General features: G+C 47.3%; 1 protein-coding gene across 3 annotated transcripts in view; it reads left to right on the top strand.

The window, feature by feature from the left end:
- The first annotated feature begins 563 nt into the window (after positions 1-563).
- LOC135880253 (purpurin) overlaps positions 564-26,262 on the top strand; it is a 39,295-nt gene continuing 13,596 nt past the window's right edge. For 2 of the 3 annotated variants that reach the window (XM_065406485.1, XM_065406483.1), the window contains exons 1-2: positions 564-628; positions 24,912-25,029. In XM_065406485.1, the coding sequence (XP_065262557.1) occupies positions 24,913-25,029 (117 nt within the window). In that variant the 5' untranslated portion in view covers positions 564-628; position 24,912. Of the gene's footprint in view, positions 629-23,373; positions 23,451-24,911; positions 25,030-26,262 lie in introns of those variants that run through there. The other variant, XM_065406484.1, reaches the window with a different exon arrangement.

Here is a 26,262-nt window from a genome sequence, read left to right as displayed (position 1 = left end):
CAATCTCACTCCAGCATTGGAGTGGGAAGGGCCTAGCTGCCTGGGAGCACTGGGTACTGGAAGCAGAGCAGTGCTGGGAAAGGGCAAGAGGACCTGGGGAGCTCCAGCCTGGCAACTCCCCAGGCTGAGGCCTTGTTAAGGCCTAAGGAGGTACTGGGGCTGCAGAGGTGCAGCCTGGGGATGGGCTAGGGAGACCAGCTGTCCTGATTTTATAGGGACAGTCCTGATATTTGGAGCTTTTTCTTGTGTAGACCCCTATTACCCCCACCCCGTCCCAATTTTTCACACTTGCTATCTGGTCACTCTAGGATGGGCAGAGGCAGCTGGTCCAATGCCCTTGCCAATGATGAGTGGCCATTACAAACTGCATCTGCCCCAGTGAGTGGGGGCTAGATGGCGACTGGTAGTAGCCACTGAGGCAAGGTAGGGATAGGGGGTTGGGGGTTCCCCTGGGAGGGGAGACCCAGACTGTGGGGGTACTGCTGGGGCAGCACCCCAAGGTAAAGGGCACTGGGGTCTGGGAGGGACATGGGGTGGGGGGGGGCTTGAGCCAGGAGAGAGACTGGCCAGCGGGAGGTGCTCCGAGTGCTGGATTTGAGCCAGATGACCAGTAGGAGGTGCCGTGGCGGTGAGTGCTTGATCTGCTACAGAGACCTTCTTGAGAAAATGTCAAATTTGTATTGCAAACTCCAGCCCAGGACCTCAACTGGCACAGCAATTTTTGAACAGATCTGACTATACTTATTTACTTTAAGTGCCTTAAAAATGAATTTCAACTGAGCAGCCATAATTATGGTGTGGCTAGCTGCTCCCCCATGAATGTGCCATGAGATAAAAATGGAAGGTGCTTGAGCTATTTTGGAGGTTTACTTGTGCACATGGGTGGGTGGGTGGGTGGGTGGGGGGATCACAAAGTGAAATGCCTGGGAACAATAGGTCCCACTGGCTCAGAGAACCGTATCCCTCCAGTTCTAACACTACCACTTTTAAAAGATTGTCCCTTGCTAAGGCAAACCCGTTGCATTGCAAGATGACAATGCAGGTAATGCCACAGTGAGATGCATTTTCAGGTCGCTCTGTGGGCCTTGGTCCAAGAGACGCTACAAATCCCCACCCTTTCTACAGGTAGGTTCATGGCAGGTACTTGCTCCAACCTCTGCCAGCTCTCAGGGTGCATTTACTTTCCCTGCTTTCATGGGATCAGCACCTTCCCTGTCCTTTTCTTAACTAAGAGATTGAGGCAAGAAATGACAAACCTGATTAGGCATAATTGTCAAACTATGCTGTATTGTGGCCATTATAAACTGCATCTGCCCCAGTGAGTGGGGGCTAGATGGCGACTGGTAGTAGCCACTGAGGCAAGGTGGGGATAGGGGGTTGCACTCCTCCAGCTCAGTCATACGCTAGCTATATTGATATAACAGATCTGCAGCTTATCCACCACTGTTACTTGGTAAATCATACAACTTGCCTTATCCAAGCATAATACTGCTAGGTTCTCAACTCTCGTGTGGACCCATGCATATTCAGTGGACGTCTATCCTTGTTGTGCCCTGACAATCTTATACCTCCTGACTTTGGGATCTCCTAATTTACTAGTAATCCAGTTGATGCTTTTGTAGCCTTCTGCATTTTTTGTTATTTTAAATGGAGGATCACTCAATAAAAGTTAGGTTCTTCATTCAGCGGCCTCAGACAGTACCATATAGGCTCATGTTCCCTCCATTTCCTCATCAGAACCTTTAGATGGCGCGATAACATAAATCTCTTGAGATCCTCTCTTAATCTCATTTGCTAAGGAACTTTCACTCAAAGTTCCTGAGTCCTGCAGTATTAGGCTCTCTAGCGTTGGTTTTGCAACCCACACAGAATGCAGCCATCCCGAATGCAACTTGCTGAAGGTGTCAGGGTGACTCTCATTCCAACATCACAATTGCAGAGATCAGCTGAGGACTCTTACCTGTGACAGTCCCTGCTTGTGGATGCTAAAAACCTGGGGGGGAGGGGGGGGGAAGTTCCGGTCCTTAATTGTAGGACTTCCAGACCCCACGTTCATTGATGTTTGGAGTACAATGCAGGGAATAGCTTTTTTGGCAAGCTTTTTTTTTTTTCACCACAGATTATTGCTGGAGAGATTTCTCTGCTGAGGGGTTGGAGTATTTTAGATGACAGCTTTCCTACTGTGGGTGTTATAATATTTGTTATGCACCCAATGGCCAGAAACTTTCCATACGGTGGATTTCTTCTGAAGAGACCCTCATGGACTAGTGCACCTCCCAACCCAGGCTATACACCTTCCTCACTGCAACCGTATTGTTCAGTCGTATGCAGGGTCCAATGTGTTCTGCCATGAGGCAGTCACGGAACTGGCTGAGGAATCCAGCTCTTGCTGTGACAAGCAGAATAGTGCTTGGAGGAGGAGTTGATCAGGTCAACACTATAGTAAGCCGAAATCTCTTGGCATAACACATCTGATTTCAACGGAGTTACCTCAGCAGAGAATTTGACCGAAGCCTCAGTCTTGTTTGGAATATACCTGATTCAGATTTGTTTCTACCAATGGTAACGTTGTACTCACGACGCTAGAAGACCATTTCCAAGCCCTGTTCTATGGCACTTGAGCAAAAAAATTACGTAAACTTCCATCTCTGATTCTGGCAGTACTGAAGTGTCTGCTATTGATTTCTATCTTCTTTTCACTGAGCCATACAAATTCAGTTCTCCAAGTCTAAAGGCTGTAATCACCTTAACAACTGCCTACTTGCTACTCCATTCACTAATAGCAAATAATATACATGTCTTCCTAATGCCCAATGGCTGAATGAACTGACGTGTTGCTGCTCAAGAGCACACCTCTGACCAGTTAGTATCAAAATCCTCACAGGTACGCTAGACCCAAGTAAGAGACATCTTCTCTGAGCGAGAGTGGTTTGAAGGTTCCTCCTCGCATCAGCAGTAGGTGGCCACAAGCTCTTAATTTTGGCAGGGATGCTGCTTGTTTTTAATGATTACAGTGGAGTGGCTGATGCGTGGTAATATCTGCAACGAGTCTGACAAGAAGAGCGTGCTGCTCTTTCACCTGGTTATCTCGAGTGCTCTTAGCTACACTGACCTCAACTCTCCAACTGACCTTATTCAGAAAGGTAAATACGCAGCCAAGTTAAAAAATGAGAAGGGGAACCAGAAACATTGGTTGAAACAGGTGCCATCTCCTCCTGAAAGTACTGATCTGGGCCAGAAAAAGTGCAGAGGAGCCGTTATCTAAAAATGACATGAAAAGAACATTATGGCTGCAAAGTCAAGCTAAGGAGAGCCAGAACTGACGTTGCCCATGCAAGCTTAACTTGTCCCCTTTGTGCATATGCAGCATGAGACAATATTTCTCTCCACAGGCCCCCTGCCTCATTCAGTACACAGGACGCTCATGGGGCTCACTGAAGGGGTAGCTATTCAATATTTTTATCTTCATTCAGTGTGGCCGCCCATGCAATATTTACTGTACAACATCCAAATCCTGCACTGAGTGTCGAATTGCTCATTTCCCCAGCCTCCTCTTTGCTGCTCATCACAAAACCTCTTAGTGCTTACTAGTGAATTTATCGTCGCAACGCCCCTGTGAGGGGGTTTTATCCCAGCATTTCCAGTACTTGCAACCTTCTTTCACGAGTGACAGGATTTTGGCTGGGGTGAGGAGCCTGTATCTCTGCGCAAAGCGCCAGCCCACAAGTAAATATGAGCCTTAAGTATGTGTGGGGGGGAAACCTCCTGGATTGGCTGCCTGCCTCCTCCTGGGGCAGAGCAACCAATCAGAGCTGCTGTAGGAAGAGCTCTGTATCCACCTCCGCCCCTGCCCATCTCCCTCAGCCAAAAGCCCTCTCAAGAGGGATGGGGGGGGGGGGGAATGGAAAGAGTCAGCAGCTCGGGAGCTCCGCCCCCTCTTCCCCTACCCTCCTATGAGTAATGGGCTGGCTCCTCCCCTGCCCCCTTCTGCCCCTTTCTAGGCTGTGTTGCAAAGGGATGGGGGGAGCCCTGGGAGATGCCCATCCCAGCATGGTAGGGGGAGAGGGGACCCTGCTGCATCCTCTCCCAGCCCTGGGAGAGGTGGGTGAAGAGCTCCAGGAGGAGCAGAGGGTGGGGGGACTGGATTAATTTGGCGGTTGGAGGCAAAATTAATTGCTGAGCGGGTGAGTGGGCAACACTAATTGTCATACAAATAGTGAAGGTGGGCAGGGGGAGTTAAACAGCAAAAGGCAGATTAAAAAAAGTATGTTGGGGGGGGGGCATGTCCGACTCATCATTTTTGATCCCTTGAGGTTGGCCATACTATTACCCCCATTATACATACAGGGAACTGAGGCAGAGACAGTAAGGCCAGCTTGAGAAGTGCTCAACTTGAGAAGCCAGGGGCCTGACTTATAGAGTGACCAGATGTCCCGGTTTTTGTAGGGACAGTCCCAATTTTGGGTCTTTTTCTTATATAGGCTCCTATTACCTCTCCTATCTTCCCCCCGCCCCCCCCGTCCCGATTTTTCACATTTGCTGTCTGGTCGCCCTACTGACTTGTTCTTTTTTTACAGGACGTAGCGTTTTCTAGCACTCTGCGTGTGCGGAGTAGCGCTCCAGTCCCTTGGACCGCAGGAGCAGTTGAGTGTTCAATCTTACAGCAAATCAGACCCCAAATTGGGTCCCTGGAAAAAGGAGGAGCACAGTCAACTATGCACTTTAAGTGACTTGCCCAGCATCACCTAGGAACTCTGTGGCAGAAGCAGAGAGAATCAAATTCTCCAGGCTGGATTTAAATTGGCTTAACCGTGAGACCCTCCCTTCTCTTCTTGCAGTCTCTGGCCTCACTCACTAGCCACCTAATGTATACAACAAATGAGGCAGGAAGCCCTGTGGCGGGGTGGGGAATAGTATCGGATGATGTAATTAAAGACGGTATCATAATGGATATATGGGCAAAGGGGTTGAATTAAGGTTGCACAAGCAAATTCTGGCACTTCCTAATCCTGAGTGCTTGACTTGGCAACCTTAATAATCCTAATGCCGTGGGGGGTGTGTGTGTGTGTGGGGGGGTGTATGTATGTATGTGTATAAGGGGTATGTGTAGATATGTGTGTGTGTGTGTGTGTATATATATATATATATATATATATATATAATTTGCTAGTATTTTTAAAAGGAAATTCCAGCATGTGGACTATACTAACCCCATGGGTCAGCAGCACAATTATAGATAGCTCTTGCCACAGCCCAGACCAGCACCACTTGATCGGAGTAACTTGCAGCAGTAGCAGGCTGTTAGCCATGTCCTGCCAGTAGAGGGGGATGAGAACACTCTGCTTTCAGGTTTCAGGGTAGCAGCCGTGTTAGTCTGTATCTGCAAAAAGAACAGGAGTACTTGTGGCACCTTAGAGACTAACAAATGTATTTCACAGCTATTTCATAGCCAGCAAAAGAAGGTTGAGACTTGGAATCCTGGGTTCTAGACCAGATTCTGGAGGGGAGTGTTCTCTAGTGGTTATGGACCCTTCTGCCCCCTGCCCTTTTACCACCATTCCCTGCTCCTCGCTGTTCTGTATTCAGGTCAGGCAGCTTCCTCCTCCTCCATCCTGCCTGGCTGCCAGCAGCAGGAGCATTGAGAGGAAGAAAAGCGATGGTGCTCTGTTTCAGGGCCTGGGAGCAGATTGAGGAAAAGTCCTTTTCAGCCTCTGTCCCCTCGAGATGGAGCATGCACAATGCAGATGGAACCTTCAGAGAATTTAGTTGCCACACTCATACCTCCACTGAGCATGTGCAAACTGCAAGTTCTCAGAGGCTTAACTTAATTCAGTCTGAGTGAATTTTCACAGGATCAGCAAAAAGCACATCCCTGACACTAGGTGTAATGGGTGCAAAATGCTTTATATCCTGGGCAAATCACATTTTCCCCCTAACGTTCTCTGAAATGGCTACACTGGTCTAGGTGACTCTTTCCATAAAACTTTACCTGTTTGGGCTGAAAATTCCCATGCTGAGGGCCTGCCTCAGGATGAAGCTTTCAGAGATGAAAGCCACTTGAAACAAGGTCTTTATAATGGGAAGTGTCAGGCAACCTTAACTATAGGCATCACTACCAGCTCTGGTTACAATACAGGCTGCTACCAAACACATACCTTGTGGTAAAATGGGTGCCAGGGTAGGTGGCTTTCAGGCTGAAATCAGGAAGGCAAATGCTTAGGGGTATGAAGTTGAAGGGATAGTTTGTGCAGGACCAAGTTCTAGGAAACAGCTAACATCCTGGTGAAAGGGGTGCAGTGTCTGTCTGGTTTAGGTATTTCTAGGATGCTTATCACAGTGCCCAGGGCCAAAACGAAAATAGCATCACTGTCTCCCAGCCACACGAGCTCTTACTACTATGTTGTAAACAACTGCTTGGTTCTGGTTACTGGGCAGGCTTTTGCAAAAAGGTGCATTTTGAAACGTGCTCTGAACTCACCCAGGCTTGGTCTTCGCTTCTCTCTGAGATATTCCTCCATTGGAGGCCCTCTACGGGGAGTGCCTCATTTCTCACTGCAGAGTGCTTCACCCAGGGCACTGCTGGCTGCTTTGCCCAGAGGAGCTCAACTGTTACAATGGGTCATGAAAAAATGTAAGGCCTTGTGGTGGGGTGTCCACTCCACACAGGAGTGGATGGAGTTAAGGTGGCTAGGTAGGCCTATTGACTCCACAGGCTGTACCTGGAGGAAGAGCCAGGGAGCAGGGAATTGATTGCAAGCACATTCACCCAGGGAGGAACAGGAGGGGTCTATAAAGCCAGGAAGCTGGGAACAGATGGGGGATGCTGCTGGGAAGGGGCAGTCACTCCCTGGGAAAAGGGATGAGGGTTTGGAGCTGGTGCGCCCAGGGAAAGGGTGGGGGAACCCGGTGTGGTAGGAAGCAGTCCAGGGGAGGAGCAGTGAGGACTGGGAGAGTAAAGCCCAGCACTGCTGGGTTAAGGATCCCTGGACTGGAGCCCAGAGTAGAGGGCGGGCCTGGTTCCCCTACCAGCCACTGAAGGGGTGGCACCTGAGGCAGCGAATGGGAAGACTGCTTAGGACTGCTGGGGGAAAGACTTTGATATACCCCAGAAGGGGGGAATGCTGAGTGCCCAGGCCAGAGGGCTGAGTCATGAAGAGAATGCTGCAGTTCCTGGAGTGACAGAGGGGCTGCAGACCAGAAAGACGGAGTGGCGGCATGCAACTGTGAGAAGGGGCGTCAACCTCACAGAGCTAATCCCCAGAGTGACCAGGAGGAGGTGCCAGACAAGTGGTGACTGGAGCATCCCCTGACCAGCCAGTTTTGTTTTGTTCCCCCCTGCACGCTGCACTTTGTGTTGTCACTTCCTCTTGTACAAAGCGTGTAAAAACACTGCCAAGTCAAGGTGTGAGGAAGTGCAAAACCAGGTCATGGGGTTGGATGTCGGTGGAGAACCTGGAGGGTTCTGTTGCAGGCCAGGCTGTGGAAGCCAATAGACGGTTTGGCACACAACAGTGATGCATCCTGTGCCTTCCTTCTAAGTGGGTGCATTGCTCCTGCTGCCTTTTGTACAAGCTGCCATTTCTTTGTTGTATCCGTACTGCACTGCTACACACTCCTTCATGGCACCTCAGAGCGTGGCTTTGGCTGGAAGAAACGATTGAGGAGATTGGGCTCACGAAACAACCACGCCTGTCTGAGTCAAACTGCTAATTGCTAACTACTCTGATAGGATTTGAAAGCAGCTGCCTGGGTTTGAAAGCAACTGAGCGCTGTTACTACAAATCAGGCAGCATTCATGGAAGCCCTATTGCTTTATGGCAACTTAGATCTAAGGGTTGATAGTCCCAATCTCCATAACCTAACTTGCTATTTGAATGAGTCAACTGGAAATCAACAGAAGATACTAACACATCTGTCATCTGAGGTGCTTATCGTTACATGTACTTTAACACCAATGTTAGTTGGTAACGCTCATCCATGCAAATTAATGCCGATTGCCTATGCTGGAACTCAAGGGAATGACCAGGGCAAATACGGTTAAGGGCATATCTGCACATCCAGGGCTGCAGCGGCACATCTGGGGAAAACAATCTCTGCCGATGGGAGAGAGCTCTCCTGACGGCATAAAAAACCCACCCCCGCGGTAGCATCAGCCAGCGTAGCGCTGTGCCCACGAGTGCTTATGTCGGTGTAACTTTGTCGATCAGGGGGTGGGATATTCACCCCCCTGAGCGACAGAAGTGTTGCCAACAGAGGGGGAGTGTAGACGTAGCCTCAGTGTTGCATCTCAAAAGGTGTTCGTGTGCTAAGTGTCTGGGATAGCTGCTTGCCTTCCTCCAGCCTGGGGATGGATAAAAGTTGCTAATGGGGGTGTGGTGGGGCACACCCCCATCCCACTCAGAAGAAGGCTAACCAACTCCTCTGCGCTCGACTGCTGCCAGATAGGCACAGCTGCAGAGATTTCACCGGCTGGGAGACCTTTCACAGGAAGGGGCGGCAACCAGGAGGAAATCTGCTGTGCCCCAGCAGTGGCTGACTCTTGCTGCAGAGCAGGTGAGAGGGAACAGCCACCAAGCCCCCCCTCCGCGCCCCCCCCCCGAGACCTACGAGACCCAGGAGAAGCTGAACACCATGGGGTAGAGCTTGAAGGTGAACTCTGACCTGAGGTCCCGTTGTGCCAGACCACCATATACAAAGCAGGCCTCTTAGGAGGAAACTCAGACTGAACATGCTAAGCAGGAGACCAGCAGAGAATCCAGACAGGCTGGAGTAAAGCTCTCAAGCAGGAGAGAACTTGGAAGGAGACGAGACTGTGAAATTGTCTGAGCGTGACCCAGAGACAGCCCAGCCTATCACAAAACAGTATAGAGTGCGGCTATCACCCACCACGCCTGCTAGAAGGGTGTTCTAAAAAACAAAACAAAAAACCACTACATAGAGAATAGAAACGCAGGGGCTCTATGTGAGATGAAGCCAGAGCTCTGGCCTCTGTGGTTGGAGCAGCTGCTGCCGCAGTGGACTACACAGCAGCAGATGCAAGCGTCCCAGCAACAACAGCTGTTGAGAGAGATGCTAATCCTTCAGAAAGAGTTACAGAAGGACCTGGTTCGACAATTAATGCTAGTCTTGCTCCCACGGGGGCCCCCAGTAAGGCCCCTCTCTGCACGGGTAACCCTCCCGCAGGCCCCAGTGAAGTTAAGTAAGATGGGATCGGGTGATGACCCTGAGGCGTTTTTGACCACCTTTGAGAGGGTAGCACTAGCCTCTCACTACCCTCCTACCCCCGAACTCTGGGCTTTGATATTGGCACCGTGTTTGATGGGACAGGCACAGTCGACCTATTGCAACCTAGACCAAGAACAGGCCAAGGACTACAGGCAAGTGAAAGCTGCTATTCTAGACTATTTAGATATTAATGAAGAGACACATTGCCAGTGATTTAGGTCAGAAACATGCCCCACGGGCGCCAGCTCTCGCATAGCAGCCCATCTTCTGTTACCTCCTCCATTGAGTAGTGGACCCACACCGTCCCTGATCTTTCTTTTTTTAACCTGACATAGTTGTAGAACCCCCTTTTGTTGTCTCTAACATTTCTTGCCAGTTGTAACTCATTCTATCCCTTGGCTTTCCTGATTTTTGTCCCTACACGTTTGTGATCGCAAGAGCCTACCCCAGCTGGCGGCTACAACGGACTGTGGGTGCACACGGTGGCTGGAGAATCGGCATACCCAATAATAATGACGAGACTAGCCTTTTAACAGAAGATGCGGGCCTAACATGACTTGAAGAACCAGAAGACCCGGGGGAGGAGAGCTCAAGAACACCCCTAACCAAGGTCAGAGGTGGAGAAGGAAAAGAGATTTCCCTTCTCCCCCCCCCCCCCCTCCCGACTTAGGGTCCTACTGCAAGCTGGAAATTTTTTGCTCAGGAACAAAGGGACGATCCCAGGTTAAGCTGCAGCTATGAGCAACTGGTCTCCATAAATAGAGAAATGACAGAACCTTAGCGCCTGAAGCAATATTGCCATTTTCTGGTGGTTATGGAGCACTTGTACCACATGGAGTTAAACCAACAGTCTGAGGAGAGAAGGCCACAACTACTAGTGCCAGGCAAATCTGCCATCAACCAGTGATGCAACTCACGCATGACATCCCTTGTGCTGGCCATTTGGGGCAGGAGAAGATGCTGTTGTGGGTACTGGCTTGCTTCCATTGGCCTGGCATCCATCAGGAAGTGAGGGAATATTGCTCCTCCTGCCTGGAATGCCAACTGTTCACCACCAAGGGTGCCCTGAAAGCTCTCCTCATTCCTTTGCCACTGATTTGAGACGCCCTTTGAAAGGATAGGGATGGACGCGGTCAGGCCCCTACAGCAGAGTGCCTCCAGATACCAGTACATCTTGGTGGTCATCGACTATATGACCTGGTAACAGGAGGCTGATCCCCTTGGCATGGCAAAGGCAAGTGCAATTACACCAGAACTTATGAAACTTTTTTGCTCACGGGGTTCCCTCACAAGATATTCACCAACTATGGGACCAACTTCGCCTTGAGAGATGCAGGAGTTGTGTACCGTTTTGAAGGTTAAATTCTTGAACTTCTGTATACTGTCCACAGACAGAAGGTCTGAGAGAGAAATTTAATAAAACCCTAAAAGAAATGCTGAAGCACTTCATCAAATCTGACCCCAAGCACTGGGATGAACTGCTTCTATTGTTCTTATTCATCATAAGGGAGGTCCCATAGGCCTGTACAGGATTCTCCCCCTTTGAACTATTGTATGGGCGTCAGCCTCTGGGGATTTTAGATTTGCTGCATGAACGTTGGGAGGAACCGGATGTGAGTACCATTGTCGTGACCCAGTATATTGGTTTGAGTGGGACCCCAGACAGAGGCCCAGCCTGTCATAAAGGAGTAGTTGGGAAGCGACAGCAACTTAACACCCCCCTCACCCCCAAAACCTTGGAAATAAATGAAGAAAGGAGTGACAGTGCAGCATCACTCATTGACACAGAGCTCCATCAGGACACAATAGGCCAGATCATTAGGAAAAGTCACATGCAACTGTGCATCTCCGTGCCTGTCTTGCTGATGGAATTGCTATTGGCACACACAAGAATGCAGTTGTGTAGGCTCTTCCTGAACACTGGCCATTGTCATGGATTTGAACAATACCTGTTCAGGTCTTAATGATCCTTTTTATCCTGAAAGACTCAGTGGCTGACTGGCATGCTGGAGGTCATATTAATTACGTATATTGAGTGAGAGTTAAGACAAGGCCTGAACCTGTTTGCCATTAAGACAAAGGACCTATTGCTAAGTTAAGGCCTATCGTTCAGTGAACCAAACCCGCTGTGTAACCTTTAATAAGAGCGGAAAATGTAGTTGGCTAATGTTTAGCATAATTCCCTGTTAGAACAAATGTCCTAAACTGTGAGTGTGTCTTAACTAACAGTTAAGGGAAACAGGTGTTTGCTAACTATCAAATGCCAGGACGCTTGAGAAGGATGCTTGTGCCTCACGCCCAAAATGTCAGGGATAAGAACAAGATGCACAAGTCGATGTTGAGAAAAATAAGAAACATGTGACTAGGGTGAGATGCTGCTGCAAATGATTTGCATGTGATTGATATGAAGTGCAGCATGTACATAGCATGAAATGTATAAAACATGGACAACGGGAATGAGTGGTTAGACACAGGCATGCACGAATGGATGGGTCATGGAAGTGTAAAAGGTATGAAAGGTTTTGAACTGTTAAAAATAATCAGAGCTATGCAGGATCCCTCCTCCCCCGCCAATATCAAACCAGTATAGATTTGGTGATGAGAGAAACAGCCCATCTGCACCTCAGGACGGGTAACAGATCACTGTTCTTTCCTACTTCATCTGTTTTACTTACGCACTTGTATTTTGTGCTTTTAATTAAGATGACGGTATATTGTCCTAAATGGATTAATCTTGCTAAATTGGTGTGGACCGTGTTTTTTTCATCCTACAGGAATGCCAAAGAGAATATCACATTAGACACTTCCTCATTCAGTTAATCAGGTTCTAGCCACACAGTGAGTTTTGTTCTAGCTGTTGATGATCGCTAGAAGCTAATAGTGCTGTGAAAGATGTGGGCCTGCTCTGTATTTGATGAATGCTATATAATTGGCTGGTTGCTATAGCAATGTTTTCTGTCTCTTAAGAATTAAGCCAAAAGGCATCTCTAGGGAAAAACAACAAGCAGGAAACAAAACAATGACTAGATGCCTCTGGGTGAAACACTGCAGAGTCAGTATTTTCTTAATGACTGGGCTATTAATTGAGAAGAGCCTACCTGCCTTGGTCCTGCAACATCAAGTTGTAGGGTATGTCTACGCTCCAGCGCTGCAGCTATGCCGCTGTAGCACTGTAGTGTAGATACTTCCTACGTCGTTGGAAGGTATTTTTCTGTCGCTGGAGTTAATCCTCCTCTCTGAGAGGTGGTAGCTAGGTGGACAAAATAATTCTATCGACCTAGCTGCGTTTCCAGGGGTTGACCTAACTAGGTCTTAGGGTGTGGAAATTTTTCACAGCCCTGAGCACTGTAGCTAGGTCAACTTAGTTTTTAGGTGTAGACCAGACCTCTGAAGATGGGCCTTCCTAGCTAACATTGGGCAATGGGAAGCTCTAGGTACATAATCTGCATATAGAGGCTTTAATTTCTAAAATCCTTCTTCTCTTATACTAGGTGTTCCTACTCCGAAGAATAAATAATCTTGTGTTTTGAAAAGGCTGCGTGAACACTCCTGTAAATACCACTAGTCACAGCTCCTGAAGGGCAGAACTACAGACACTGAACCTAAGTAGGACTTGCTGAAGTAATCGCGGTGGGTCCACAGAGGTCTGAAAGGGAGAATCTCTCGGTGGAATTATGTGAGGGGTGAAAGCTTGATGCTTGTTGCCTGTTGGGATGCATTCAGACCCACGGAGGGGACAGCAGCTCAGCTAGCCCTGTGATAATGCAAATAACCAGTCTGTACCTGTGTAAATCAATATTACTCTTCTCTGCATCCTTGTGTTCTGTGCTCTTCTACTCCTGCCACTTGTTTGGTTACATCCACCTCACATAAATTGTCTTACACTAAATTGCAAGGTCTCTGGGTCACGAGCACGCGTGCTGTGAGTTTGCACAGCACTTAGTGCAGGGGGACTCCAGTAAATGATTGTGGCTTCTGGGCATCAGTGTAATGCAAATCAACGTGCAAGGTGAATTCTTGAACTTGGAGGAAAAGATGACTTTAAAAGAGACCAGTGCTTTCCACCTCTTCACTTGAAGCTGAGGAAGGTTACTACCCACATCTCAGACATGGAACCAGGGACAGCCACATATCTGAGGTTAAGGCAAAAACATGCAGCTCAAGAAAAAAAAATCTTTATAGGGTATCAAGGACCCACATCCAACCTTCCTTTGCAGATACGCTTCAAAAGCATAGCTATGTAGTGAGCCCCTGAAATGCATTCAGGGAGCTGGCACTTCAAGCTGTTTGTGTTACTCAAACAGTTAAATCTCTCGTTCAAAACTGCTCTCTGCTTGTAAGGCACTGAGACTGACCCAACCCTCCTGACTTATCTGCTTCTGCCTTCTGTTGCAGGTTGAAGTGGAGTTCATTAACGCTTATCAGAATAAGATGTCTGGCCCAGGGTATTTAGCTGATGCATGCACATGTGGCATTCCTTTCCCTCTGGCAGTTTGTCTCTGACCATAGTTTTAGTTCTTTAAATCCAACCTCAGGACATGCATGTGCATCCTGGCTTATCCATAACTACTCAAGCTGCTAAAAATACCATTTTGTAAAGCACCTGGAGGACAAGGAGCTATATAAGTCATGCTGGAATAGCTCAGAGAAAGCAGTTAAAGTAGATCATGTATAGATACCATCATATATTGCAGACATTCCTAACTTTTAGAGCATGCTCCGCAGTAATTTAAATGCCTGTGGCTTTACTCCTGTATGGAAGACGACTAACTCCTAAAGTTCCATGAACAGAAAAACAACTAACCACAAAATATATAAACAAAGCCTCAAGAACATTGAACATGTGGCCTGTCGTCAGACCTTGGCTGCGTGTGTGTTCTCTCTGTGTGCTGTCCCAGCTCTGCACAGATGGCACAGCCGACCTCAACTGAGCCACCCAATGAGACCACAAGACCCGTCAGTAGCAAAGATGCCCAGCCAGGTTTCTTGCCGATGAAGCATGGTCCTAGCTCCCTGGATCAATGTCTATTGTTACACTAGCACATGTGTGCCCGTGACAATGGATGCAGCTCAGTCAGTGATGGGCACTGCCCCCTAGCCTGGTCAGAGACACTCCTTCTGCACCTCCATTTTATACATTGATACAAACAAGTTGCGTATCGCCCCTCGGATGTGGTTAGTTACTGCCCCCTGATGTGGGTTGTTACCACCCATACCTTGTACGTGTTGGTTCGATCAAAACCTCTCTATCCATCTGTAGAAGGGTTTTGGTAGGGTCGCCCCTCTCTGGGGCGGCTGGGAGCCAGGCCACCTCACTACTGAGGTCTGCTGAGTCAGGGAACTAGCCGGGTGAGGCAGGAAACAGTCAAGGGCTCAGGCCCTCAGGCAGGGGCTGAGCAAATAGTTCCAGAACAAGCCCGGGCCCTGGGTCAGGGCGGGGCGGTAAACAAACAGTCTAGAGCTCAGGCCCCAGGGAGGGGCTGAGCAAATAGTTCAATATCAGGCCCTGGGTCAGGGCAGGGCAACACACAGTCTGGAGCTCAGGCCCTCAAGCAGGGGCTGAGCAAAATAGTTCAGGACAAGCCCAGACTCCCGGTTCTGGCGTCGGGGGAGAGGGGGAAACTGGTTGTTTCCATCAACCACGCAGGCCCGCCCACTCCACTGCGTCCCAGCCCGGGGCCCTAACAGCGGCAGGCAGCCTGCTGCTGTGTCAGTGGGGATCCTGGCCGCAACACAGTGACATGGGCTCTGGGTGTGCCGCAGCCAGACTAGGGTCGGCTGCCCGCGGGCTACTTCCTACCTCCCCCTCTAGCAGTACCTGCGTCCGGTCGGTGTCCTCCATGGAATCAAGCACCATGGGCTCCTCAGGGTACTCGGCGAGCGGTAGGCTTGGCAGCTCCTCTGGGTCGCTTCTCTCCGGTAGGCTTAACAGCTTCTCCGGGGTCTGGTCATCCTCAGGCCTTGACTGGTATGGCCAGTCCTCGGGTCGGTCACAGGCTGCAGGAGTCTCCCCGGCGGGAGCAAGGCCCCCAGCGTCTGGCTTCTCCGGTGGCCAGGCAGCTTCTAAGCTCTGGGGTGGGGCTTTTGTACTTCCTGTCCTGCACTTTGACCTTTGGGGGGCGGGCGCAGGCTCCAGTGGCTCCGCCCACTTTGGCGTCCAGAGGGGCTCGTACCTCTTGGGGGCGTCTGGGAGCCAGGCCGCCTCACTACAGCATCACACTGTCATCCTGACCTTATCTTTAAGAGAAGCCACTGTGTCCCTGTTATCTCTGAGGAATGTGTTTGTACCATCTTGGTATCGGGGTGTTCTGGTACCACCCTTCTGGAATGTGTTCACGCAAGTGTCCTGTGCCCAGCATGTCTCAGGAATGTGTGTGGTTTTGCAATACCAGCCCTGTTCTTGCCAGATTCTGTGAGCCTGCCTCTTGCTAACTTTGTTTTATATTAGCAGGGCTTGACCACTACTTTAGTTCAGACCTCAGGCCTCGCACCAGGCCTCTAATACAAGGGCTTATGTCTCAGGCTCTCTTTGCTACATGGCCCATGCATAATACATTTTGAAGGCTCCAGGTGGTAAATGTAGAGAATTTAATACTCTGATCTGTTATACCAGCGTACGCAGCACTGTCCAGCCCGAGGCTTAAAATGAGATTCTCATGTAATCATTGCCTCAGTTTCTGGAGTCCATTTAAAAAAAAACTTGAACGAAAGGACTGCCTGCATGCTGTTTGACCACCCCTGTTCCAGGAGCGGGGTTTGTGTGAATAAAACAAGTTACACGTAGCATACCCAGAACTTAATGACACTTGCCATGGCAGTGTGGTCTCTGGTTTTTTTTGGAAATGTTTCCATCAACTTTTCCTTCAAGGCAGTGTCTGACAATTCTTTTAATCTGTTCTCAGTAAACTGGAAGTGCTAAGTTCTCCATTTTCTGCATATTAAAAAATTTAGTATTTTAACCCTAGGGGCAGAAGACGTACAGAGACAGAGTTCTCTGCTTCTGGTTAGGGGAGAAGGTGAAAAGCCAGTTTTAGCTACCTGAATTATGGTGCAATGCTTACCTATACTTCAACCTCCTGAGTTTGGTTGCTTTTGTTGGAATTTGTGTGTGTCAATGACAATATATTTTGAGTTCTGTACTCAGGAAGGGCCATAAGAATTGTCAGGACATGTCCTTGAGTAGGTGAGACACCCTGAGTTCTCACGTGGTGGACATTGGCTTGGTGATGAAACTCAAGCTCAACAGGAGGTGAGGAGAAGCGCTCTGTTCTAGAGTCCAGGAGTTGTTTCCTAAGGAAGAGGGACTCAAACAATCCTATTCTGCTCGGTTTTCTCTCCCTGGACTCTCTGTGCCCTCTGCAGAGCAAGTGTGTAGGAGAGGACCTGACCAACAGCAGCAGAGCGGATTCTGCAGTAAGCCCTGATCAGACCATTAGCAGTGGAGTGGTCTCTCTGGATTGGAGCAGAGGAGAGCCAGCCCTTGACTACCACAGACTCTGAGGGTATGTCTACATTGCCGTTAGACACCCGTGGCTGGCCCACGCCAGCTGACTCAGGCTCACAGGGCTCAGGCTAAAGGACTGTTTAATTGTGGTGTAGATGTTTGGGCTGCAGCCCGAGCTCTGGGACCTTCCAACCTCACAGGGCCCTAGATCCTGGACTCCAGCCTGAACCTAAATGTCTGCACAATATTAAACAGACCCGTAGCCCAAGCCCCATGAGCCCGAGTCAGTCAGCATGGGCTAGCTATGGGTTTTTAGTTGCAGTGTAGACAAACTATAAATGAACATGAGGGTGAAATTTGTGGTAGGGGCTGGAAAATCTGGACCTTCTGAAGTCTGACAACTCCTATTTGGAATTGTAGGGTTGATTAAAGTGATGCACTGATTGGTGTTGGTCATTTTCTTATGTAAATATATATAGAGATATATGAAGAAGTTTGATGTTTCTTTTGACCATTTTTCATTTCCCCAATAAGGGGAATGGAGGGATCGGGGTGGAAACCACCTGCAAAAATGACTTGGGAGACTTCCATTTTATTTCCCAGAACTGGGTCAATAACAAAAAAAAGTTGTTGTTTTTTAGTTTAAATTAAATACATTTTTCTTTTTAATAAACCTGTTTAAAATGGACAGCCTCTGTTAAGGCCTAAACTTGCTATAATCTATTTTTTTTTGTTCATTTAGTTTAAATGATTTTAAGCAGTATGTTTGCTGCTGCATTTTTAAAGAAAATCAAACCACTGAGCTGTTGCAAGTCATTGGGATAGCAGCAGAAACCAGAAATAGCTGAAGTGCTAAACCAGCTTTGTGACAGCAGTAGCCTCTTCTGCAGTTGCAGAGGAAATATTTGCTTCATTTTAGTTTATTCAACTTGATCAGTTCAATGACTAGCTCACTCAAAGTTAAGAAACTGCTTGGGAGCTGAAAAATCAGGAAATTTTGTTGTCCTATTCCGATCTATGAATTAAACTAGTGTAAGAGGATGAGATCTAATAGTCCTACAATCATGACCAGAAACTTTGATTCACTAACTACAGATACTGTTTTTAAAGAACAAAATGCAAAACATGTTTTGATAAACTTTTCTTATGTACCCAGCACTTTTAAATTGTTTTTATTTAAGTAACCAAACCCCTTCCCCCCCAAAATTAATGCTGTTTTAGAGCATTTGTGTTGACTTCCAAGTTTCCATACAAATAGAGCTTGACACAAATAACAAATATTTAATCCTCTAGTAAATATGAAATGCATCGTTCACCAGTTCTAACATGATCATGTAAAAATTAAAACTATGAATAAATGTAAGTTGGGCTATATAATTGCTTTAATGTCTGTAGATATGCTATATCTGCCAAGTTAGCAAAAATTACCAAATTTAGTCGGAAGGCTATATTTAGTTCCAAATCAATATGTTTTAATAGTTACCAACCAATGAAAATCAATGTTTCTTTTGGAAAATAAAAAATACAAAAGCAAAACAAGATTTAACTCAAGGTTTCCTGCTTGCTAATTTTAAATTCTGATTAAATTTTGTGCTTTAACTTTCTCTGATTTTAAATCAATCCACCTGTCCCAAAACCACAAATGGGAGCATTGTCTAGGTCTGAGCTCAAGCCATAGGTTCCTTTCTATTAGTAAAAGGACAGTACCTGGTCCTTATGACTTCAGATGTACATAGAGTTCCTTACTCAGTCTGTTTTTAGCCACTTTCTGTATGATGGTAATCTTTTTATTGTATTCATGGTGGGTTAACTTTCTTTAGCTTCTTCTAATATTTTTGAATCAATTTTAATCCAGGTCCTAATTAAACATTGAGTAGACTCAAAGAACCACTAAAATGCCCTGCACTCACTCAGTGCCAGTGGTTTAAATTCCTCCTCCAAATAAGGAACAAGTTGCAGCAGTTGCTTTGAAGTTTAAAAAATGTGCTTTTGAAATGCAAAGTATATACCCGCCCATAACAACAATGGAGACAGGAAAAGGAGGCTAAAATGAAGCACAGCAAGCAGCTCTGTTGTGCTCTCTGGCCTCTTCCTTAGCTGGAAATTGACACTGTTGGCTTCATGTTGTTTATGCTTAAATACGTCTTTCACACCACTGGAACCGTTTGCAGGTTTCCAAAGCAGTAACGACTTATCAGAAAAAGCAAATGAAAGACCCTAGAACTCACCTGTATAGTGGCTTTGCAGTGTCCGATCCTGACCTTGGGTGTATGGGTATAACTGCCACTGGACTCATTCAAACGTAACTGTGAGGGGACGAGGTAGTGCAGAGGAGGGGTTATGGGCTGTGGAACCTTTTACATCACTGCTTCAAGACTAGGGCAGGGCAGTCAGGCTTGGAAGTCCTTCCTTAGCTGTTATATGGCAGGGAGGAAGTGAACCGGTGGTTGAGGTCCAGGTCCTGGTAACCAGACATCCACTGCACCATGCTAATTGGCAGTCTCTCTTGGCAGAGAAGCCATAGCAGAATGGATGTGTTATATAGACACACTGTCTCTGCACAAGGACACGTTGGTAGGTTACAGCTAAGAAACTGGCCCTGCCTCTATTCAAGCCGTATCTGGTCTTCGGGCAAACACTGGGATTTAGCCTTCAGCACTGTCACTCAGGACACTTTGCAAGAGCTACAGTCATTTATTGGGGACGGAGAAGCATTTCAGTTCACGTAATTAAAATTGTCATGTTTTAAATGTCTCCTTGCGAGTGCCAGGGCAGTGAACTAGATGCGCTTCATCTGAAGGCCTAACAAGTCCACGAATCCTACGCACAAACCAAATGTGAACAACTTTCTAATGACTTACTGTCTGTGTTAATTACATCACTTCTTTCACCGGGAAAACGGAGTAAGTGAGCTGTAAGCAAAATATTCAGCACTCCTCATCCCATGATCACCAAGCACTTCACACTGGGTGAGCACCATAAGTTTTGTGGGGGGAGTGGGACATAGTTACAATGGGTCAGGCCTTGGCATAGACCCCAGGTCTCCTGATCAGGGCCGGCTCCAGGCACTAGCCTGGCAAGCAGGTGCTTGGGGCGGCCGCTCCGGAGAGGGGCGGCACGTCCAGCTATTCAGCGGTAATTCGGTAGACGGTCCCTCACTCCCGCTCAGAGCGAAGGACCTCCCGCCGAATTGCCGCCGCAGATCGCGATCGCAACTTTTTTTTTTTTTTTTTTTTTTTTTTTTTTTTTGGCTGCTTGGGGCGGCCAAAACCCTGGAGCCGGCCCTGCTCCTGATGCCCAGGCCTGGTGTCTTAACTGCAGCCTTTATTCCAGTCCCTTTAAGAATATGAATTAGATCTAGATAAGCTAAAGCTGAGGCAGGAAATCCTCTCATCCCAATGTACAATAACCGCCACAATATTTGTCAAGGGCAACTCACAATGCTTCTATATTTAGTTGCTTTCACAGACCCGGGTGAACAAACACACCACCTGATGGCTAGCCATGGGGACTGCGGGGGGAGGGGGGAAAGGGAGTTCAGTGCCTGACAGAGGAGCCGATTTAGGGACCCCATACTGTGCCTTCCACTGCTGACCTAGCACATGTTGCTAAATCTGAGCAGGCAGAACAATCCCAGTAAATCCTAGAGCAGTTTATCTAACACTTGTTCCGATAAAGGCATATGCAGGGGTCTACATTAGCCCCCTCTCCCCCCACATGCTCTGGGTTCTGCAGTCACGTCCTTCATTCAGCTCCTTTTGCAGATAATGCTTTTGCCGGGGCTCTTTTGTACTGATCCTATTCAAGATTAAACTGGACAGCCATGGTCGGTGCATTGGTGAGTTAGAAACTTGACATCTTGACACTTCTCTGGATTCCTTTCTTTTTCTGAACCACCTTGATGCGGTTGGAAGACAATATACCAACAAAACACATGTCCTTGCTGCAAACTGTACATAGCGCAGTGACAGATGTTACCGCAACAGACCAAAAGCTTGTGTTGTAATTAGCTATTAGTAGCATGGCTATAAAGCCAATGGGATTACATGTCACATAAGTATGGCTTCACGTGTCTGGCAGGGACCTACACTAATCGGTTCGGTTGGCAAACACGGCCTAAGTGGTACGTTCTTTACAAATGCTTCTAATTTACAGAAAATACTCCAGACTCACTTGTCCTGAAATAGGCACTTTATTTGTATTAGAAGAAAACATAATTATTGGGTTGTGTATTTGTTTCAGGTGACCGTTCTTTTACTGCTAAATAACCTTCTGGTTACATAATACCTTTTTGTTGCAAAGAACAGTTAACTGCTCCTGTTGATGAAAAGCCTTTTTTTTAAGAAGCCCCATGTTACTATATGGACACTTATTGACTAAACATTTCCTTTCCACTACATATACATGTTTCACATCCCCAGGAAGTTGACCAAATAGCTGGGAACAAGGATTTGTTTATGGTGTCTTAGATAATGCCTTGTGCCTGAATTAACGGAGCTCGTTATCTTGACACTCTGTCTGGCGTGGAAGAAGTAGCTATGTGTGTTCTCTCCAGGGTCACTGCTGAGCTCCAAGATCTGGTACCCACTGTGACCTTTTATCCCTAAGTGTAATGGCTGAAGGATTAGCTCTGAGAACAACCATTTGGTCTCTTGCTAGAAAACAGGCAAAGGTTTAGAACAGTGCCCGAATTAAAGTGGTGCTTTTAAGGTCCCGAATAAGGTGGGGTCGGGGGTGCTCGCTGTGGGAGGTGCTGTACAAACAGCAAGGTAGTCCCTGCCCAACAGCGATTACAAAGGGCAAGAAGGGAAATGCAGGCGTGGAGGTGAAGGAGCTTGCCCAAGGTTACCTGGCACATCTGTGTCAGAGCCAGGACTTCTGACTCCTAGTCTAATGCATTTTCCATTAGACCACCTTGCCTACTGAAAAACATGCCCCAATGAAGGGGCACCGTCGATGCAAATGGAGATGGTGTGGCAGGCACAGGAATTTTACACAGCAGCTGGGCACAACTAGTATCTGTGCACCCCAGATCCAGGGGCTGCTCCTTTGTAGTGCCCCATGGGCAAAAGCCTGGCTGAAGGGTGCAGAGGGGAAGCAGGACTGAAGCACTGAGGGACCCTAAGAGGTTGAAGTAGGCATTCCTCCCACTGGCCTTGGTGGAGCTCTCGGAGCCATTGTACTCCCCAAACTCTCGAACGTGGGCCAGTGTTTAAGTGCCACCATCTCTCCCAAGCGACTTGTTGCCAGTGCGTGCAGAGCTCTGTGGAAACAGGGAGAGCTCTGGGATGGGTTGTCCTGCAGCAAGGCACAGCAGAATGCCGCTGCATGCAGCTCACTGAATCATGGCTTAGGATGTATACCGTGCCCTCGTCTCTGTAGTCGGCCGCTCTGCTGGCTGGGAAGGCTGCACAGGGCCGTACCCCCGTGTGTTCCCTGGCGCCTTTGAGGTGCCTTGCAGCAGCGAGGAGAGAGCAACCTTTGTGCTCAAAGGAGCAAGGGCTGCAGTTGTACCCCCCGCGTAATTGTGCAGTACTGGGCACAGACCTTGAGGCCAGACCTCCGTAGTTGCAATGTACAGCTACGGAAGATCCACAGGCTCATTCTCTTTACTTCAGTACATAAAGGGGCACCTGTCCATTGCTCTAGGTGCCCCTAACAAACTACCAAAGCCAAAGCTCCCTCCCCCACAGCTCCGAACCCCTGAAAAGCTCATCTCTGCAGCAGCCCATGAAAATGCGGAGAGGCCCACATCAGCGCTGACCCATGGAAGGGTGTAATATCCTCCACCTGAAATCAGCATCCACCTATGGGAAGCAGCAGGTCACCCATGATACGCAGGTGGGAACTGCAAGAGGCTACAAGAGAGAATAAGGCTGAGGAGGACACAAATTGGTACAAATCATTTTTTTTCAAGCAGCTTCTGACTTCATCTTAGTTTGAGTTGCTGTGAAGCATAGCACCAAGGGGTGAAAGGTTTTAATAGGGCCATGGAGTGAGGAGAAAAGAGAGGTGGAATTGGCATCATTGCAAATGCTCTGGGGTCTTAGTGTGAGAACCTGGGAAGGTTGCATATGCATCCGAAGAAGTGGGTTGTAGCCCACGAAAGCTTATGCTCTAATAAATTTGTTAGTCTCTAAGGTGCCACAAGTACTCCTGTTCAACCTGGGAATAGTGTGTGTTTGGGGTGTTTCCATGTGGAGGAAAACTGGGGGACTCTAGGACTTGGACACAGACACGGTGAGTCTCCTGGGGCAAAGTCCTCATTTTTATACTCGTCGTTTTGGGTCTTAGCCGATGACACATCACATCTATTGGAAATATGAATGATATTATATTCACCCCCGGTGAGTGAGTGACTATAACCGGGGGCATGTGCATATTCACATGTCTGCTGATTGATTAACTAACTGTCCATGTTTCCCCCCCAACACATGTTAAAGAGGCAGGCAGTGGAATGTGACAGAGGTGTCCTTACTCTTGCTTCCCCAGACCTATTAGCCCTCTGGCCTTCTTTTTCCATTATGGAAAAGCTGTGTTTGTATTAGTGAAGCAGGCAGACACACCACTGTGAGGATTACACTTGGTTTTTACATAATGGATTATCCAAGATTAAGGGTCTTATTCAGGCACACCAGCGAAAATAACCAATTAGTGACTTTGCAGATTCATTATTTAAAGGCAGCCAGGGGGCAGTTCACACCACACTCTCCAGCTGACCACTGAGTAACGGACTGACTTGGAGTAAGCTCGAAGGGCTCCAGCTACAATATCCCAGCAGGTAGGTCTCTCTCAATAAAGAAGCAGGTTAGCAGCTCAGGAAACAGCTTCTCCTGCCACGCGTTTCAGCCTACTGTACTTGGCATCTTATGTGAAATATTCCTCAGAAAACTGCAAGTAGCATTTGCTGATATGTTAGTCAAGGTGTAACTTGAGCTGGAAAATAGTTAACTGTGCATGTCTTTGGGACCATCTGGATGATTTAGTTGGGGATTGGTCCTGCTTTGAGCAGGGGGTTGGACTAGATGACCTCCTGAGGTCCCTTCCAACCCTGATATTCTACGATTCTATGGTAGCTCAGGCTCCAAAGGGATAAGATTATGAAGTTTAAAAGATCTAAATGACTCACTGTTTGATGTGACAACAGAATATAAGGGTTGGATATCCTGCAAAAAGTTGTAATAATAATAAAAGGATAATCACTAAAGACTTTTTTTTCCCTGTAAGCATTTTAAGTTTAATGTGGGTGTGTGGATGAGTTGGGATATGCTAAGCGGTTAATGCAGATGGGGATTACTTTGGCAAATTTGTGGTAATATTCTAAAGGCAGGTCAGTAATCCAGCATTTGAATATTGTCTCTCAGATGTGAGGTGGTGAGACTATGAGAGGGATTAGTATAAAAGTTAAATGCATTTCATGTTTTAATAATTCACTAGAAAACATTTGGTTAGGTTGTGAGAATCTCATGTGAAAGGTAATAACCCTGCTGGACATAGAGATGTCCCAGGGATCAATGCTGGTAAATACTTAAAAACAATTTAATTCTGACAAATGAGGCTTCAGTAGACCTCACTGGAACACTTTCATCAAAACAAAATGTTAATGTAAAAGCAGAAAATGTGATTAATTCTATCCATTTTCCAGCTAGATTCATATCAATAAAATATAGCCAGCATAAATGCCAGTATTTGTGGCAAGCAAAATACTAATTTAGCAAACCAAAAATTATTGTAGGTGCTCTGATGTGCTAATCAGACTTGTTTTAGGCATTTTAACTTGACCAATACTGTACGTAGAGTAACATGAAAGGAAACAAGTTTAAAAATGTGAAGCCTGTAATCTATATTTATAGCACTAGCTATCCCAGTTGTTGCATGCAGAAGCAGGCATTTTACTTTAAACTTGACCTTACATTTAATAATTACCGTTGTTTCCATCTTAGTGAATATCTTAATGCAGGTAGAAAACTCAGAATTTGCTGATGAAAGTGAGATTGATTGTTGTCCTCATCCCCACCCCAAATGCAATTGACAAGAACGTGGTTGGTAGTACCATTAACCACACAAAGATATAAACCACTCAACTGTTTAAATTAAAAGAAGACCATTGGCTATGCTCCCCCAGAAGTTGGTATATTTCAAATGCTATCTGGATTAGTTTTTGGCCTTCGATCGAAAACCTTCTTCAGATATGTGAATCTGCATCCGTATGAAACTCTTCATGTTTGCTTTTGTCTTCCAGAATGAAATATGCACAGTATGTCTTCCTGGCAACACTCCTCTCCGGTATTGAACACTGCCTGGCTCAAAGTTGTACAGTGGATTCTTTCTCTGTGAAAGACAACTTCGACCCAAAGAGGGTAATTATCACAGCTTCATCTGCTGTGCACAGTGCAACAGTAGAAGCTACACAGTTTACATCACTTCTTTAATTTGCATAATATACTAATTCAGTGCAACAGGAGCTGGGAAATTAACCTTTTCGTTTTAGAGGTCAAATATATTCTCTCAAACACTGTTTCCGTAGTTTGCTGTTAACTCACCAGATTAATCCCCCGTTGTCTTCTGCTTAGTAAGAACCTCAGCCCAAAAAAATCCAAAATGATGGTTAATTTTCTCTCATAAGGAAACTTGTTTGACCTAAAAACATCTGCTGAATTTTGCTGGAGGTCGAAAAGCTCCGACTCCTAATGTGCTGCCATTAGTGGCTCATCCTGACTCTAAATACACAGGACAGTCATTTCCCCCAAGTTAACGGCATTGCAGACTTGCCTCCTTTGAATCTAGAGTACGCTAGTGAGCTGCAAATCCTCACTCAGGAGGGGCCCTTGGGAGCTGGAGCCGCCTCACAGCGAATCAAAGGGAGATAAATTGGCCCTTAGAGTAGCCCCATTGACATCAGCCATCAATCAGCTGCTCAAGATTGGTTCTGAGACTCTGGCTGAATTATGGTAGCAAATAGGACCACCTATAGATAACCATTCATTGGGACAGGAAACAAATAGAATCTGGGTTTGGACGTGGCCAGGGCACCAGCCTGGGACTTTGGAGGTGGAGGATGCAATTTCCCTGCTCTGCCACAGACTTCCTATGTGACCTTGAGCCTCTGTGCCTCATTTCCCCATCTGTAAAATGGGGATAATAGCAGGGGTGGCAGAACTGGAGGGAGGGCAGAGGTGAGAGCAGGACTTGGAGTGGCTGCCACGGGGCCTGGAACTGTCGGGACCCTCCTTCCCAGTCTGGTGCTGGCTCCCCCAACCCCCCACCAAATCTACCTCAATCTACCTCCTAGGAGTGGTGAGAGAATCAATGCATTGAAGGTGCTCAGACACTACAATCATTGGGGTCACAGAAGTACCCCAGGCTGTAGACTATTACATTTGACGATAACGTTCCTGCTCTGCTCCAGTTTGTATGGCTCTCCGTTTCAGTCATTAATCTGATGTTTTGGCTCCCTAGGACAGCAAAAGATTAAGGCAGGATCAAACAACTCGACTAATCCACCCTCCCCTACTCCAAAACCTCTTTGCAGCCCTCCTAGGTAGAACCTCTTCCAGGAGGGGCCTTTGGTGGCCCATGGAAGGGTCAAGTAA

Source organism: Emys orbicularis, chromosome 6, assembly GCF_028017835.1.
Source record: "Emys orbicularis isolate rEmyOrb1 chromosome 6, rEmyOrb1.hap1, whole genome shotgun sequence".
NCBI lineage: Eukaryota > Metazoa > Chordata > Testudines > Emydidae > Emys > Emys orbicularis.
This window is presented reverse-complemented; position numbering and strand designations above follow the sequence as displayed.